The 14,276-nt window shown below is 53.4% G+C and overlaps 1 protein-coding gene across 2 annotated transcripts in view; it reads left to right on the forward strand.

Moving 5' to 3' along the window:
• ACAD9 (acyl-CoA dehydrogenase family member 9) overlaps positions 1 to 13,975 on the forward strand; it is a 42,736-nt gene extending 28,761 nt beyond the window's left edge. For both annotated transcript variants that reach the window (XM_063114390.1, XM_063114392.1), the window contains 11 exons: positions 183 to 256; positions 4,310 to 4,385; positions 5,865 to 5,935; positions 6,326 to 6,445; positions 7,678 to 7,806; positions 9,795 to 9,874; positions 10,508 to 10,634; positions 10,886 to 10,963; positions 11,546 to 11,674; positions 12,372 to 12,444; positions 13,418 to 13,975. In XM_063114390.1, the coding sequence (XP_062970460.1) occupies positions 183 to 256; positions 4,310 to 4,385; positions 5,865 to 5,935; positions 6,326 to 6,445; positions 7,678 to 7,806; positions 9,795 to 9,874; positions 10,508 to 10,634; positions 10,886 to 10,963; positions 11,546 to 11,674; positions 12,372 to 12,444; positions 13,418 to 13,518 (1,058 nt within the window). In that variant the 3' untranslated portion in view covers positions 13,519 to 13,975. The remainder of the gene's footprint in view (positions 1 to 182; positions 257 to 4,309; positions 4,386 to 5,864; positions 5,936 to 6,325; positions 6,446 to 7,677; positions 7,807 to 9,794; positions 9,875 to 10,507; positions 10,635 to 10,885; positions 10,964 to 11,545; positions 11,675 to 12,371; positions 12,445 to 13,417) is intronic.
• Positions 13,976 to 14,276: the final 301 nt, after the last annotated feature.

Here is a 14,276-nt window from a genome sequence, read left to right on the forward strand (position 1 = left end):
ACAATATTGTTTCACCTTGTTTATAGTTGGTCTCCCTAACCAAAGTACAAGATCCACAAAGATAGGAACTTTGTCTTTCTGAACTATCTGACCACATGTTGGATGAGTGAGTTGCATGCCAGTGGGTCAGTGTAGAGTCGTTTGCATTTGTCACACAAGGTCTTAAATGTCATTTGTTTCAGCTTGTGAAGTCCATTTTGAAAACACCAGGGTGCCCATTGAGAACGTCCTTGGAGAAGTCGGAGGTGGGTTTAAGGTGAGTTGCCAGCCACAGCCCCTGTGCGTGGTGTGCAGTTTCAGTGTGGCTGGTTAACCCCAGCTTTCTGTCCCATCCCTGCACGTAGCAGACCAGCCTGTGCTTGGCTGGTGACTGTGCGAAGTTCTTGGTTGGGAAATTGGCTCACTCCTAGAAGAGGGAGTTTATGGTTAGGATTGGGAATCTTCCTTCATCTCCGAAGCCTTGATAAGAGACAGGTTCTCTCCCCAGCAGGTGGAAGCAAGCGGGCCAGTGGGCTCTGGAGAAGCTCAGGTTCTGTGAATGCACAGCCATGGCCTTGAGTCCCTGCTCTATAATTCATAGTGTAAAATTCACCATTTTAAAATGTGCACATCAGTGGTTTTTAGTCTGTTCACTATGTTGTGCAGCTATTACCTGTCTAATTCCAGAACATTTCCATCACCCTAAAAAGACATGTTGTACCTTCCAGTTCCCACTGGCCCCATCCCCTCGTAGCCACAGTTTCACTTTGTGTCTCTGTGGATGTGCCTGTTCTGAATATTTCACATAAATGCAGTCGTAGACAGTGTGAAATCTTTTTTGGCTGTCTTCTTTCATGTACTTAACGTTTTCAGGGTTCATCGGCGTTGTAGCATGTAGAGTACTTCATTCCTTTTTGTGGCCAAATAATATTCCATTGTATGCAGAGACCACATTTTGTTTATCCATCCGTCAGTTGATGGACATTTGGGTGGTTTCCACTTTTTGGCTGTCATCAGTAAAGCTTCTATGACCATTCATGTTTAAGGTTTGCATGGACAAATATTCTCAGTTCTTGGGTAAATACTTAGAATTGCTGGGTCATGTGGCGACCGCATGTTTATCTTTCAGAAAATCTGCCAATGGCTGCACTGTTTCATATTCCGACCAGCAGCATGTGAGGTTCCATTTTCTCCACATCCTTGACAACACTTGTTATTGTCCATTTTTAAAATTACAGTCATCCTACTGGGTGTGAAGTGGTATCTTACTGTGTGGATTTAATTTGCATTTCTGTAATGACGTATGTTCAGTGTCTTTCCATGTGCTTATTGGCTGTTTGTATATCTTCTTTGAAGAAGTATCTTTTCATATCCTTTGCCCATTTTTAAATTGGGCTATTCTTCCTTTTATTGTTGCCCTGCCCTAATTTACAAGAATCTTCGCCCAGGGGAGCCCCACCCCCCTTGGCTGTGAAGCAGGGATCAGAGTAATCTCTCCCTTCCCTCCTGGGGTGTTAAGAGAATCAGAAAAGACATTGGCCAAAGCTCTTGTCACCTGAGACTGCTCAGTGGAAGTAGAACAGAGGGCTGGAGGGGCGGAAGGGCAGACACATAGCAAGCTGTGTCTATTCACAGTTTGTTTATTATATGTGTAACCCAGCTGTTATATACAAATTGGAAAATGTAGACAGAGGAAAAAATTAAATCACCTGAAGCCCATCCCAAGAGAGTTGCCAGGGTTCACATTTTTGGTGCTTATTTTTCTCGATCTTTTAAATATACACCACTTAAATATTTTGTGTGTGCTATTTATTATAGCCTATAGCCTGCGTTTTTCACTCATCAGTAAATCATGGCAATCTGTTTGTGCTAGTAAATACGTATTAATGATGTCTGATGTGGTACAGTATTTCTTTGCACTTTGTACCGTATTTAGTGTCATCAGATCACTGGTACTGGGCATTTAAAATGTCTTCACTTCTTTCCTGTTCAGAGCCATGTTGCATGGCATGTATCCATGTATGTAGCCTTGCACATTTGTCTATTTTCTGAGTTTAAATACCACCGGTAAAATTATTGGATCAGAGGGCGTGACCATTTGGTTCTTAATCTATGCTGCCGAGTTGCCTGTTGGGAAGTTGGGCCAGCGTCTGCGCCCTCCAGCAGAGCTGAGAATGCCTCTTTCCCTATCCTTCTCAACACTGTTTTTTTAAAAAAATTTTTGCCATTGTGATGGGTGAAAAATGATAGTTGTTTTAACATGCAAAGGAAAATAGATTTCCAAAGTTCTTTTTTTTTTTTTTGGTTCTAGTGGGATTGTTTGCCAGGTAGCCTGGATACTAAAAAGTCTAATACACTGGAGTGATCCCAGAGATCACACAACGGTGAGAGGCCCAGTGAAAACTGAGTGGGCTGATGAAGGATGAAAGTAAGGACTTTTCCCTTTGGGGTGGTCAAAAGATGTCATGAAAAGTCAGACCTCTTAAGATGGAGAGGCTGACAGGTAGGGAGTTGAATGTTGCTGGTGGGAAAACTGAGATCTGGAATGTAGTTGTGGGTACTGGAGAAAGAAACCATGTTGTGGTAGAGAAGGTGACACACCACTCAGGTGCCGAGCAGGCTGGGGGAGAGGCCCCAGGGCTAAGGAGAGGACTAATGTTTGGGCACAAGACCTTCTTCAGATAGGGCAAAACCTATCAGGTCTTTGATCCTTTGAGTAATAAGCCTACTGTCAAACCCTTTTTTTATTTAAATGAAGTTAACAAACTATGAAGGGGCCATGAACTGAGTTTTATTCATAAACTATGGGCTGGCTTTTGAAAGAGGGAGAGGGAATAAATGTAGGAGAATTCGGTCCTCTGGCAGGTCGAAAGAGGCCAGTGTCATTGAGTGTCCCAAGACCCAGGAAGTCTGGAGCTGGAGAGGTTAGAGGGAATGAGGCCCTCATTGCTCCTCAGGCCCTGAGGAGGAGGCAGGGAAGGACCCATTTCTAGAGGTGGGATTTGAGTCTCACACTGTGGCGGGACTTAACCAAGCCCCCTTCCCCAACCAGTGCTGGGGGCTAGGCCGACACTAGGGACCTTGTCTCTGAGTTTCCCAGCTGTCTCAGATGAGAGCGGGTATCAGCGCTGGCCCCTCCCAGTCATCTGGAGCAGTTGTTTCCAGCCGCTCTAAACCCAAAGGACTTGCTGTTTCACCACAGGGTCTGCTCTGAGATTCTCCCATTTGGGTTATTTAACAATCATCAATTCAAATTCTGTTGCATGTTTTATTAATCCAAGTCACACACAATCAAGCATTTAGTAAAAATACGATTGAAGTCGAGCTTTTAGGTGTAGAGTTCACAGCCTTCTTCGCTGCCCACGGGCCCCCACCCTGCCTTTGGAGACTCCTGATGGGCTATCTAGGGTTTGGGGCCAGAACTGCCCTTTAGGTGGCCCCAGGGCTTTGCACATGTCCATCCTCTGCCTGGGGTGACTTCCTCCCTGGCTGGCCTGGCAAACCCAACTCGGTGTGTCCTGGGCAAAGGCTTTGCTGCCCAGAATCTGCTTTCCCCACATCACAAGTTGCCCCTGGACCCACACCGTCCCTTCAGCCCCTGTCACACCACTGACCACCTGCTGCTGAACTGGCTCTTTGTCTCTGAGCCCTTTCTGGCCTGTCAGGGGAAGCGTCCATGAATCTAGAAAATCTAGTGCAGTGTGGCTGCCAGGGGTGTGTGTCTGCCCCTCATTCAAGCTGCTCACTCCTGGTGTTAAGTGGGAAGATAGAGAAGCCGACAGAGCCATCGTGGCATTACTAAAGGAATGTGGCCAGCTCATGGGGGTCTTCTCAGCCTGAGGGGCTGGTTCAGGGGCAAGCGCATGGGCGTGGATGCAGGTGGACCCTCGGTGTGGGCTCTCGGGAGGGGCTCTTCTCCACTCTACGCCTCAGGTTCTTTGTCCCTGAAACATTGTTGGGAAAATGCAGGTAGCTTGCAGCGTGTACCCCACATATCTTCATTTCTACTTCCTTCCCCTGAGGACCAAGAGAATTGCATGCTCCTTTGGAATGATGTGTGCGGTGGCTTTTTGTGGGTGCAGGGAGGTGGCTGCAAGGATGTTTGTGGGAGCTGTAGCCGTGACCAAATCACCTTGCTTTGAAGTGTGATGACTGTGCTTTCTCCCAGCCCAAAGGAAGGCAGGATGGTTAACCTGACCAGGATGCTGGCATAGAATTTTCCAGAGACTTGCCTTTTGTTTTTGAGAAAGCCTCTGGAGAACATAGACTGGCGCTGTGTGGTTTGTGCCTCTGCATCCTTCAGCACCCTGGGCTCTCCCCATCCCTGCAGGTGGCCATGAACATCCTCAACAGCGGGCGATTCAGCATGGGCAGTGCTGTGGCTGGGATGCTCAAGAAATTGATTGGTAGGTGAGTCGGGCACCGGAGCCCTTCGCAGCAGTCTTGCCCCCACTACCCCCACTGCAGCCCGGATGCTCTGCTGTTTCACCAGGGCAGGTCAGGCCACACTAGGCCCCCTGGACAGATGGTCCAGCTCAGGGTCAGCATCAGGCTTTATATTTCAACATTCCTCTGTTTTACCTGCACACAAAGGATGGGGGCAGGGGGAGCACTTTCTGTCAGAGGTAGAAAGGGGTTGCAGCCCTGACCAGTGAGAACAGAGCTGCTTAGTGGACATCAGGCCATGAGCCCCGCACCAAAGAGACATCAGCTCTGCTCCTCACAGTGTCCCCGTCTTCTAGGTGCCTCTCTACCACGAGTGAGGAGTGGGGTCGGGTTTGGAACTCATCCCTCGGCCTCTGAATCTTCCCTTTGCTCTTTTCTGTCAGGACACCTGAAATGTAACTTTTCCTTTGCCAGTGAACTTGGCCCTATAACTACCTTAGCTGTGTGGAAGTGATGGCAGGGAAGTGGGGGTGCTAAGGACAGCACACTCCTGAGTGCTTGGTGAAGTCCCTCTTTGGTACCAGGCTCTGGCATGGCCTCTCAGAGTTCAGGGTAGGGTGGGCACACGATGGCTTTGTTTTGGGTTCTTCTCTCCATTTTCTAGGTGAGGAGACTGAGGCTCAGAGAGGGTGAGGGATTTGCCCAAGGCCCTGCACCTGGACCTGAAACTCACCCTGTCAGGCTCTAAACTCAGGGCTCCTCTCACTTTGCCGTGCTCCTTGCAAGGCCTCTGATTCCCTGTCTGAAGGACTCCCCCATGCAAGAGCTTCACTGGGGCTCTTAGGGTCAGCCTGGCCCCCAAAGGATGCAGGACCCCTGATGAGATCCCACAGTGCAGAAACACATGCACGTGGGGGCCTGTCGACTTCTAAGCATTTGGAAATCATGGGCTATAGCCAGGGCTGGGGATGCTAATGCCTGAGCGGGAGGCCCTGTCACAGGGCTTTCAGAGCTCAGCCCATATTCACAGCTATTCATCTTGAAGCCCTGGGCCTGAGTTTTCAAACCAGGCTGCCTCTCCTGCTTTGGTCATGGACACCTGTGACAGGTGTGGGCCTGCCCCCACCTTTGTCTGGGTGCTCTGTGCACCCGGCTTTGTGCTCGGCACCTCCACCTTCTGTCTGATTTCATCTTCACAGCGACTCTGTGAGGCGGACGGTGGTGTTCAGGGAGGTGAAGTGCTTGACCTGGGCCACCAGGATTCAGATCCACGTCTGACTGAACTCCACATGCAGGCACCACGAGGAGTGGACAGTCCTGTCTCTGAGCCACATAAGCCCGGAAAGTGGAGCTCTGTCTTTCAGGGCATTTGGTCTCAGCAGACACATTTCTCCTAGTTCCTGCCTGAACGTTTGAAGGGTGATGATGACAGCCTTCAGACATCATTTTTGGGCAGCCAGAAACATCTGGTTCTTTTTAACAACTCTGCTCTTCTTCAGAAATGACCGCTGAATATGCCTGCACAAGGAGACAGTTCAACAAAAATCTCAGTGAATTTGGATTAATTCAGGTACTAGCGGGTATGAGCACTGTGTGTGTTGATTTTGCTGTGTGGACATGAAACGTGGGCTTGTTTGGTGTCTGCTGGAGACTCGTGGAGATTTGGGAAGCAGACTTGGAAAGCTTTATTGACATAGGTCCCTTTTATTAAAGCCTGGGCTTGGTTCTCTTGGGCAATGAGGCTTCTGACTTAATTACCTTCTTTGCTAGTTAGCAGGTTCAGGTCTCAGCCCATGCCAATTGCTTTATTGTTTTTTTATTTTGGGGGGGTTTTTTGGTGGCTGGCCAGTATGAGGATCCAAACCCTTAACCTTGGTGTTATAACACCACGCTCTGACCAACTGAGCTAACTGGCCACCTGCAAATTGCTTTTTGACTGTGTTTTTCCTGAACCCTCCAGGAGAAGTTTGCGCTGATGGCTCAGAAGGCTTATGTAATGGAAAGTATGGCCTACCTTACTGCAGGGATGCTGGACCGACCGGGGTTTCCTGACTGCTCCATCGAGGCGGCAATGGTGAAGGTAATCCCAGCATAACCGGAGAGCTGGCACTGGAGGGAGACATAAAAGCTCCTTTCAGATCCACAGTGTCACCTGCTATTTTCCTTGTCTCAGTAGTTTATGGGTCAGTTTGTCACCAACCCTATGTTCATGGCACACTCTCTGAGTGCAGTGTTTTGGCTGGGCAGCCCCAGGACGCAGCAGCAAAGAACAGGGCCTGGCTGAGCGTTGGCTTGTAGGACCGTGCAGTGCTTCCCCGGTGGGGTTTGTGCTGAGTTTCCACCAGTTGATCACTGGTTTATAGCAAAAGGAGAAAATATAGACCATTATCATCACCTCTTATCAGCATAAAACAGCAGCTGGGCATTCTTGGGAAGGACTGTGTCTTTCTGAGTTTACAGCCTCTCCACTTTTTGGTATCAAAACCTCCTATCAGGTGTTTGTTTGAGGTAGATAGTAGAGCTTTCTCTTGCTTTTGTTTTGTTTTGGGGGCTGTCATTTTTTAGCTATGATAAAAAAGATGGCAACCTCGCTTTGGTTCCCTACAGTTGTTTTTAAACTGGTCTCTGAAATGGAGCTCTTGAGAGAGAAGATGAGAGGTGTGACAGCTTATAGAGGTGGACGTTCTAGTGTTGGCAGGAAACCTGCCTTGAGGGCTGGGAATGCCATGCAGCATTTGAGCAGGTCTTTAGGTGTGGCTTGTGTCCTGGGTGCAACTGCACCCCTTTATCATCTCGTCCTCTCATCACCCCTCAGCAGTAACCACAGACGTTAACTGGTGTCTGAGCCAACCCTTTTTCAGATGTGACAGCGTCTCTGTCCCCAAGACAGTAGAGTGGACAGACAGAGATGGGTCATGGTCATGCTGGGCCAGGTGTCCGGGTGTCTGTTCAGTACAGAGAGGGAGTCACAGGCCAAGGGGGCTGGCTGGGAGTGGGTTGGCTTCTTGGAGAAGGTGAGATCTTAAGTGGATTCAAAGAACAGGAATTGACCCTTGTGTAGAGGAGGGGTGGAGGAAGGCCCACAGGGGTTAGAGGCTGGGCGGGGGAGCCGGGGCGGTGTGGTAGAGGAAGGCAAAGCCCTTGCCTGCGGCAGCCTGGCAGGTCTCTCCCTGGGGCAGTCCCATCCCAAGGCCTGGGCTCCTACTCAGAGCCCCTGCTCCATCCCAGCCACAAGCTCCCAGGCATAGGCCCTCCTTTCAGGACGGATTTGGCAGCAACGCTCTGTCTGATCTTGCCCTGGGCCCATGGCAGGTGTTCAGCTCCGAGGGCGCCTGGCAGTGCGTGAGCGAGGCGCTGCAGATCCTCGGGGGCTCAGGCTACATGAGGGACTACCCGTACGAACGCATGCTGCGCGACAGCCGCATCCTCCTCATCTTCGAGGTGAGTGGCCCTGTGCCAGCCATGCTGCTTTCTGCTGTGGCCCTGCTGGTGTCCCCGTCCTCACCTCTCACCCTCCTGGTCCTGGGAAGTGCTGCTGAGGGCCCAGCGGAGGCCCACCATGGCCTGGGGCTGGCTTATGGTTTCCCTCCCTGGATCCTCTTCATAATCCTACATGAGCCCATTTTGCAGAGGGAGAAATTGAGGCTGAGAGGCCAAGCAGCTCACTCAGGGTCCCACTCTGGAGGACCCTTTCCACTGGCCCACTGCCTCCTGGTAACCCACTGCTAGTTGTCTTTGCTTATGGCTGGGTGTAGTGGGATACACGGTCTTGTAGGAGACCCAGCTTCCAGTCCCAGCTCTGCCTCTGCTTCAAATGCACACCCTCTGGGTCTTGTTTTCCTTCTCAGTAACTTGAGGCAGTTCAGCAGGGTCATTTCTGGGGGCTATCTGTGCCCGGGATGTTTCTCATCCTCTAACTGCTGCCCTCAGTGAATTCATAAGTCTAAAGGGTCAGTTCAGTTAGCGTATGCCAGAAGGGGTTGGGGGATGGGGATGCTGGGGCCCCAGAGACAACTTTGGGATGCTGTGTTCCGATTGTATGGCATGACTGACCCGGGAGGACGCTGACACGCAAGTACACGCAAGACAAAGAGGTGAGTGTCCTCCTGGAGAGAGCTGGAGTCTCGTGAAGCACGTGTTCTTGGCCATCAGGGACAGAAAAGACTTTGATCTGTGTGAGGATAGGGCGGTTTGGGCCGAGGGGCAGGGACATAACTGCCAGCAGTACAGGAGTGCAGAGAGTAAGTCTTTGGGGAGCAGCAGTCGGTCCTGCTAGGTGGGCCATGCAGGTCATGAAGGAGAAGAGGGGAGGGGGTGTGGCGTGGGATGGGAAGACCAGAAAAGTAGCCAAGACTCTGGAGGGCCCTGCCGGACAAGCAGAGGAATTTTGTAAGCCATGGGGTTTTTGAGCAAGAGTGATTTGGCTGTATTTGTGTTCTGGGAAGGGTGGGTTGCAGGGACGAGACCAGAGGCCAGGGCGCTCCCAGTGGGAGCAAGGGGATAGACTTGAGCCTGTGGCGAGAAGATGGACAGTATTTGACGATGGGTATGGGGTGTGCAAGAGACAGACCCTAGATGGAGGAGGGCTTGAGACTAAGCAGCTGGTGCAAGTCACAGGGGCACCCTCAGGCTCTGGCAGCTGGGTCTTGGCTCCTGGGCTGTCCTGCCCAGTGGGAGGACTCTGTGGCTGCTTTTGTCCTCAAGCCTGCTCCACATGTCCTCCTCTCCCTCGGTGCATGGACAGGTGAGGGCCAGCTTGAGAGGACAGAGCCTTTCACTGCCCTGCTGGCCCAGGACTGCTTCTCCAAAGGCCTTTCCTTCAGCCAGGGAAGAGGAGGTGGCTCCTCTATGGCTGGGTGGGGTGGTCAGCAGGTGTTTGGGAAGCCCTTAAGGGCGTGCTCAGAAGGATACAGAGCCTTGGGGGTGCGGCAGATGCTCCTGTGTGGGGACTGTGCTCAGAGCTGGGGGTGGTTCTGCCAGGAGGCCTCCACACGCCCCCTTCCTCTCTTTGCTGACCAGGTGCAGAAGCCCACTGGGCCTCTCAACAATGGGGCAGAATCATGGGTGGTGAGGAGCTGTGCGCAGCTTCCCTGAGGAAGCTGGCCTCAGCCCAGAGCCAGTGGATGTCTGTCTGGCACTTGCTGTGCCTCGGGCATCAGGATCCCTCACCAGCCGGTTTCCATTTTAAAGAGGAGCCAGGAGTCATGGCTTGGGGAAAGGAATGACACCCATTGGGGTGGTCCCAGTGGGAGTTCCCAGCAGGAGGTCCACAGCTGGCTGCTCAGCCCCCACTTGTCCCTCTACATTCCCTGACCCTAGTTACAGCCCTGCTCCATGCAGGTGTGTGAGCGAGCTGTGGCTCGGCCTGCCCAGCACACAGCTGGCGCTGCCAGTGGGGCAGCCTCTGACTACTGCACTGCCTGCCACAGGGGACAAACGAGATCCTCCGCATGTACATCGCCCTGACAGGTCTGCAGCATGCCGGCCGCATCCTGACTGAAAGGATCCGGTAGGTGCCTTCCCTCCATCTGCTCAGAGGCCCCCACCCCCCAGCAGAGGCCTTTCCGGCAGGAGGAAAGGGCAGTCCAGGCCGGGGCCCAAGTGTGAGGGCAGGCTGGCCAGCGCAGGGCACGGAAGGCCAGGCATCGGGGCGGGACCCCACCTGTGGGGCACGGGAGGGGACGGATGCCCGGGGAAGGCCTCACTGCTTGGCCTCACAGTCACGCTGCCCTCCTGCCTCGACTCGGAACTCTGTCTCCTTCTCTGGGAGCTCCCACACTGCGGGTGGCTGGATTTTCAGAACCTGAGGAATGAGTGATGACCCTCAAGCTCTGAGCCAGGCTCTGAGGCCACCACAAGACTAGTTTCTCTCTTCTCTACCTTCATTCCTTTCCTGCTCCCTCCACCTTGGGGCAGAGCAGTCAGAAATCATTGCTAGAGCCCAAGGACAGATTTCTTTGCAGATTCCTTAACAGGAGACAGCCACTGGGAAGCTGGCTGTGACTAAGGGCTGGCTCAGCCTGCAGCCAGGAGCCCAGGGTGCCCACACTGAGGGAGGGGTGCAGAGCTCAGGGGGCCATGCTGCTGGGCAGTGGGAGCCAGTAGCAGGGCCCTGGGTCACAGGACCATGGACTTCCTGCAGTGAGCTTAAACGGGGCAGAGTGATCACAGTCATGGAGGCTGTCAGCCAGAGGATTCGGGATTCCCTGGGCCGAACTGTGGACCTAGGGCTGACAGGCAATCTTGGAGTTGTACACCCCAGTCTTAAGGTGAGTGGGCCCAGCAGGTGTACCCCCCTTTTTGGGGGCCCTCCTGCCAGATATCCCCATCCCAGAAGGGATAGGACTAGGGGTCTAGGCTTCGCCAGGAAAAGTTGGGGAGCACTAGCTAGTCTGAGGCACCCCAGACGCCCCCACCTCATCTGTGCCCCGAGCCTCAGGGGATGCACTGTCTAGGTGGGACACGACGAAGCACTGTAGGGGTGAGGTGCTGAGTGAGTCCTGTTTTCTGGCCCAACTAGGACAGTGCCAACAAGCTCGAGGAAAACGTGTATTCCTTTGGCCAGACTGTCGAGATGCTGCTGCTCCGCTTTGGCAAGGTAACCGGGCCCTGCCAGGTCTGGGGCCATAACATCCATGAGACCATTTTCTTCCAAGCATCCATTTTTGGAACTTGGTCTAGAACTTTCAGAAATCTTGACCACCATGGAGGGATGGGGCAGGGAGTTCAGGCTGGCTGTCTGCCTGTCCTGGGGCCACTCAGTTACTCGAGTGGGGAGCCCTGCTGCGTGAGTTGCTTACGATGTTCTCCCACGCACCTTCTGGGTGAAGAGAGGCTCCCTGGAATCAGGAGAGGTGTCCCTGACTGGGGCTAGAATCTAGGGATCTGATCTGTGGGGCAGGGCCCTTTTAGCTGAAGGTGACTTTAAGTGGCTAAGTACCAGCCTCTGGCCTTGGCTGAGTTTCTGGGACCTGGTGGTGTCTCAATGCCTGCCTGTAGGGAATAGAGGGAAGGGAAGCCGCCAGCAGCTGAGCTGGCCTCTCAGCTCAGATGGACGGGCCTTCTTGACACCACTTTACCGAGGAACAAAGGGGGACTGAGACAGGCGACATGGCCCAGGGTAGGGGAGAAGTGGGGTGGCCCTAGGTAGCCAGTCTCCACTCTGAGCCTGTGTCCCCAGACCATCGTGGAAGAGCAGCTGGTGATGAAGCGTGTGGCCAACATCCTCATCAACCTGTATGGCATGACGGCCGTGCTTTCACGGGCCAGCCGCTCCATCCGCACTGGGCTGCAGAACCACGACCACGAGGTGAGCCTGCCGCCGCATACAGCTGCCTTGCCTGCTTCTGTCCCATGGCTCTTTGATGAAGCCGATGGTTGGGGACAGGTTGGTGTTGCCCTGTCAGGAGTCCCAGAAGGGAGGGGCTGGGTGAATCGACGTCTGCAGTGGTCACTGAGAGGCTGGGTCTCGGGGGTGCAAGCAGCCACTGTCCGGACAGGCTGGTGGGGGTCCCATGCCATGGCTGCAAGGGTGTCCGTGCTGCTCAGGAGGCAGGGCCCACTCCCTTTTGTCTTTTTCCTAGGAGGACAAGGGGTGGTGAGAGACAGGGGTCCTGACCTAGTGCCATCACCCTGCCTGCCTTCCCCCACTGAGGGGAGGCCTCACACATGACTCACCCTGCTGGAGGGAGGCGGGTGCAGTCATGAGCACTTGCTGAGCGCTGGCTTTTCACATGCACTGTCCCAAAGTAACCTGTGGACACTAGGGTTATGATGTCCGCCTCACAGGGCAGGAAACTGAGGCTCAGATGCTGATGCCCTTGGCCTTGGGGACAGACCTTGTTTGGGTCAGGGCTGGAATTAGAACCCAAGACTGTGTGACTTCTGAGCCAGGCCTTCTGACCCTTGCCAGGCTACCCAGCTTGGCTGACAGAGAGCGATCCTTGAAGCTCAGAGGTCAGTCTCAAGGGCTCTCAAGTTTTCCTTTCTGACCTTGGGTCTGGCAGGTTCTGTTGGCCAACATGTTCTGCGTGGAAGCTTATTTCCAGAACCTCTTCAGCCTAGCTCAGCTGGACAAGTGTAAGTGGGACAGCTGGGGGAGGGGAATGGCCCAATCCCAGGCTCCCGGAGCCCGCGGCCGCTCACAGACCTCCACTGTGAGTGAGGGCCTGGGCTTACCCACAGCCGTGCCTGGCAGGCAGGACACTTGCAGGCAGAGACCCGCCACGGCCGCCGCAGGTGGAGCAAGCACAGCCCTCGTCCCCTCATGCCAGGCCCTGCTGGTGTCTGCCCCGTGTCTGGCCACGTTCTTGAGGCTGCCTGGGGAGAGCTCACCGAGGAGGGTGACATCATACCTGTACCCACCTCTCATGCCTCTGCACCCAGCCAGAATGGTGTGCTGTGTTCTGCAGGTGTCCTGGGCCCTAGAGGACATGGGCACTTTGCTCGTGTGCTCAGCTGGCCAGTGTGTTCCCTCTCCCATGGCTATGTGACCACATCCTGGAACTCCCAGCTCAGAGTCTACTTCTTCTGACCCTTCAGTCCTGTTGGACTGGAGGCTCTGGCTCAGTGTCCCCTGCAGAGCCCAGTCCTGTCACCCACCAGTGGTGAAGAGGCCATAGCCCCATGGCATTTGCCAAGGAGAGTGGCATCTGATTTTGTGTGGCTGCTGGTTCTGGGGGCTGGTCCAGGCACCCCCCGCGGTGCTGACAGGACTATTATATGCTGAGCAGGGTGATGAAATGGTTTTTCCACAAGGAGGCTGGAATCGCAAATAAGCCATTTACTGAGCAAGTGCCTTCTCCCCACTGCTACCCCACAAGGTCTGGGGTTTTTAGAGAGAAACAAGATGAGCCCTTTGTTATTCAGAATGAATATCCCTGTCTCTACCTGCAGCCCAGAGTCACTTCCTGGGGGATGGGGGAGGGGGTCACCTTCAGGACTGCTTCGCAGTGGGTGGGGCTGACTTTGTGGAAAAATGCCCGCTTTAGCTGTATTTGTATCATCACAGTGCAGAGAGATCGCTTGTCTACTCTCTTTTTTTTCCTCCCAGATGCTCCAGAAAACCTAGATGAGCAGATTAAGAAAGTGTCCCAACAGATCCTTGAGAAGCGAGCTTACGTCTGTGCCCACCCTCTGGACAGGACGTCCTAAGGCAGGGGACAGTGTTCTCTGCTGCCACCTGCCCCCAGGCCACAGCCCATTGGTACACAACTCTTACTCTTCTTTCAGAGGTGGAGAACTTGGGGTTATCAGTTGAGCCATTTCTTCCCAGCCTGTACTCAAGGGCTTTCTCCTCGCCTGAGGGAGCCTTTTCTAGGGTGTGCCCTGCAGGCACTGAGACAGAGTGGAATTGCTGGTGCCTGGAATGTGCAGGGATTCTGGCACTTGAGGAGACACTGTGGTGGAGACTGGGGCTTGTGCTGCTGCCTCTGTGGCATGAGGCTGGCAGAGACCTGTTTCAGGTGTGGATGGTCATTTCTACTAGACCACATCCCTAAGAAACAGCTTGAAAGCCATGTACATGTCACTCATTTAATCCAGAAGCAAAATGCGCTGAAAACATGTACCAGGAACCACTGAGCAAAAAAGAATAAAATGTCACAATTTGTGTGCATTCTTCTAGCCTTTGCTCTGCCAGTCACATTATTCCTCAGAACCAGCCTTTAATAGATGACAGCACAACCCTGAGAACCACCCTGGGGTGATGGCTTCTGTCCCCTTTGTCCTCACCCTCGGGAAGAGGGACCTGAGCACTGAGGGGCAGGTGCCACAGGGCCTCAGGTGTTGTGAGCCCTTGTCTCTGGTCCTTCTCAGGAGATGGGGAACTGTGCTGCCTGGTACACAACAGCACACAGTCTTTGTGTACCTGCGTAGGGCTCTTCTTTGTGTTTCTCTGCAAGGACTGGCGT

Source organism: Cynocephalus volans, chromosome 11 (assembly GCF_027409185.1).
Source record: "Cynocephalus volans isolate mCynVol1 chromosome 11, mCynVol1.pri, whole genome shotgun sequence".
Classification (NCBI taxonomy): Eukaryota; Metazoa; Chordata; class Mammalia; order Dermoptera; family Cynocephalidae; genus Cynocephalus; species Cynocephalus volans.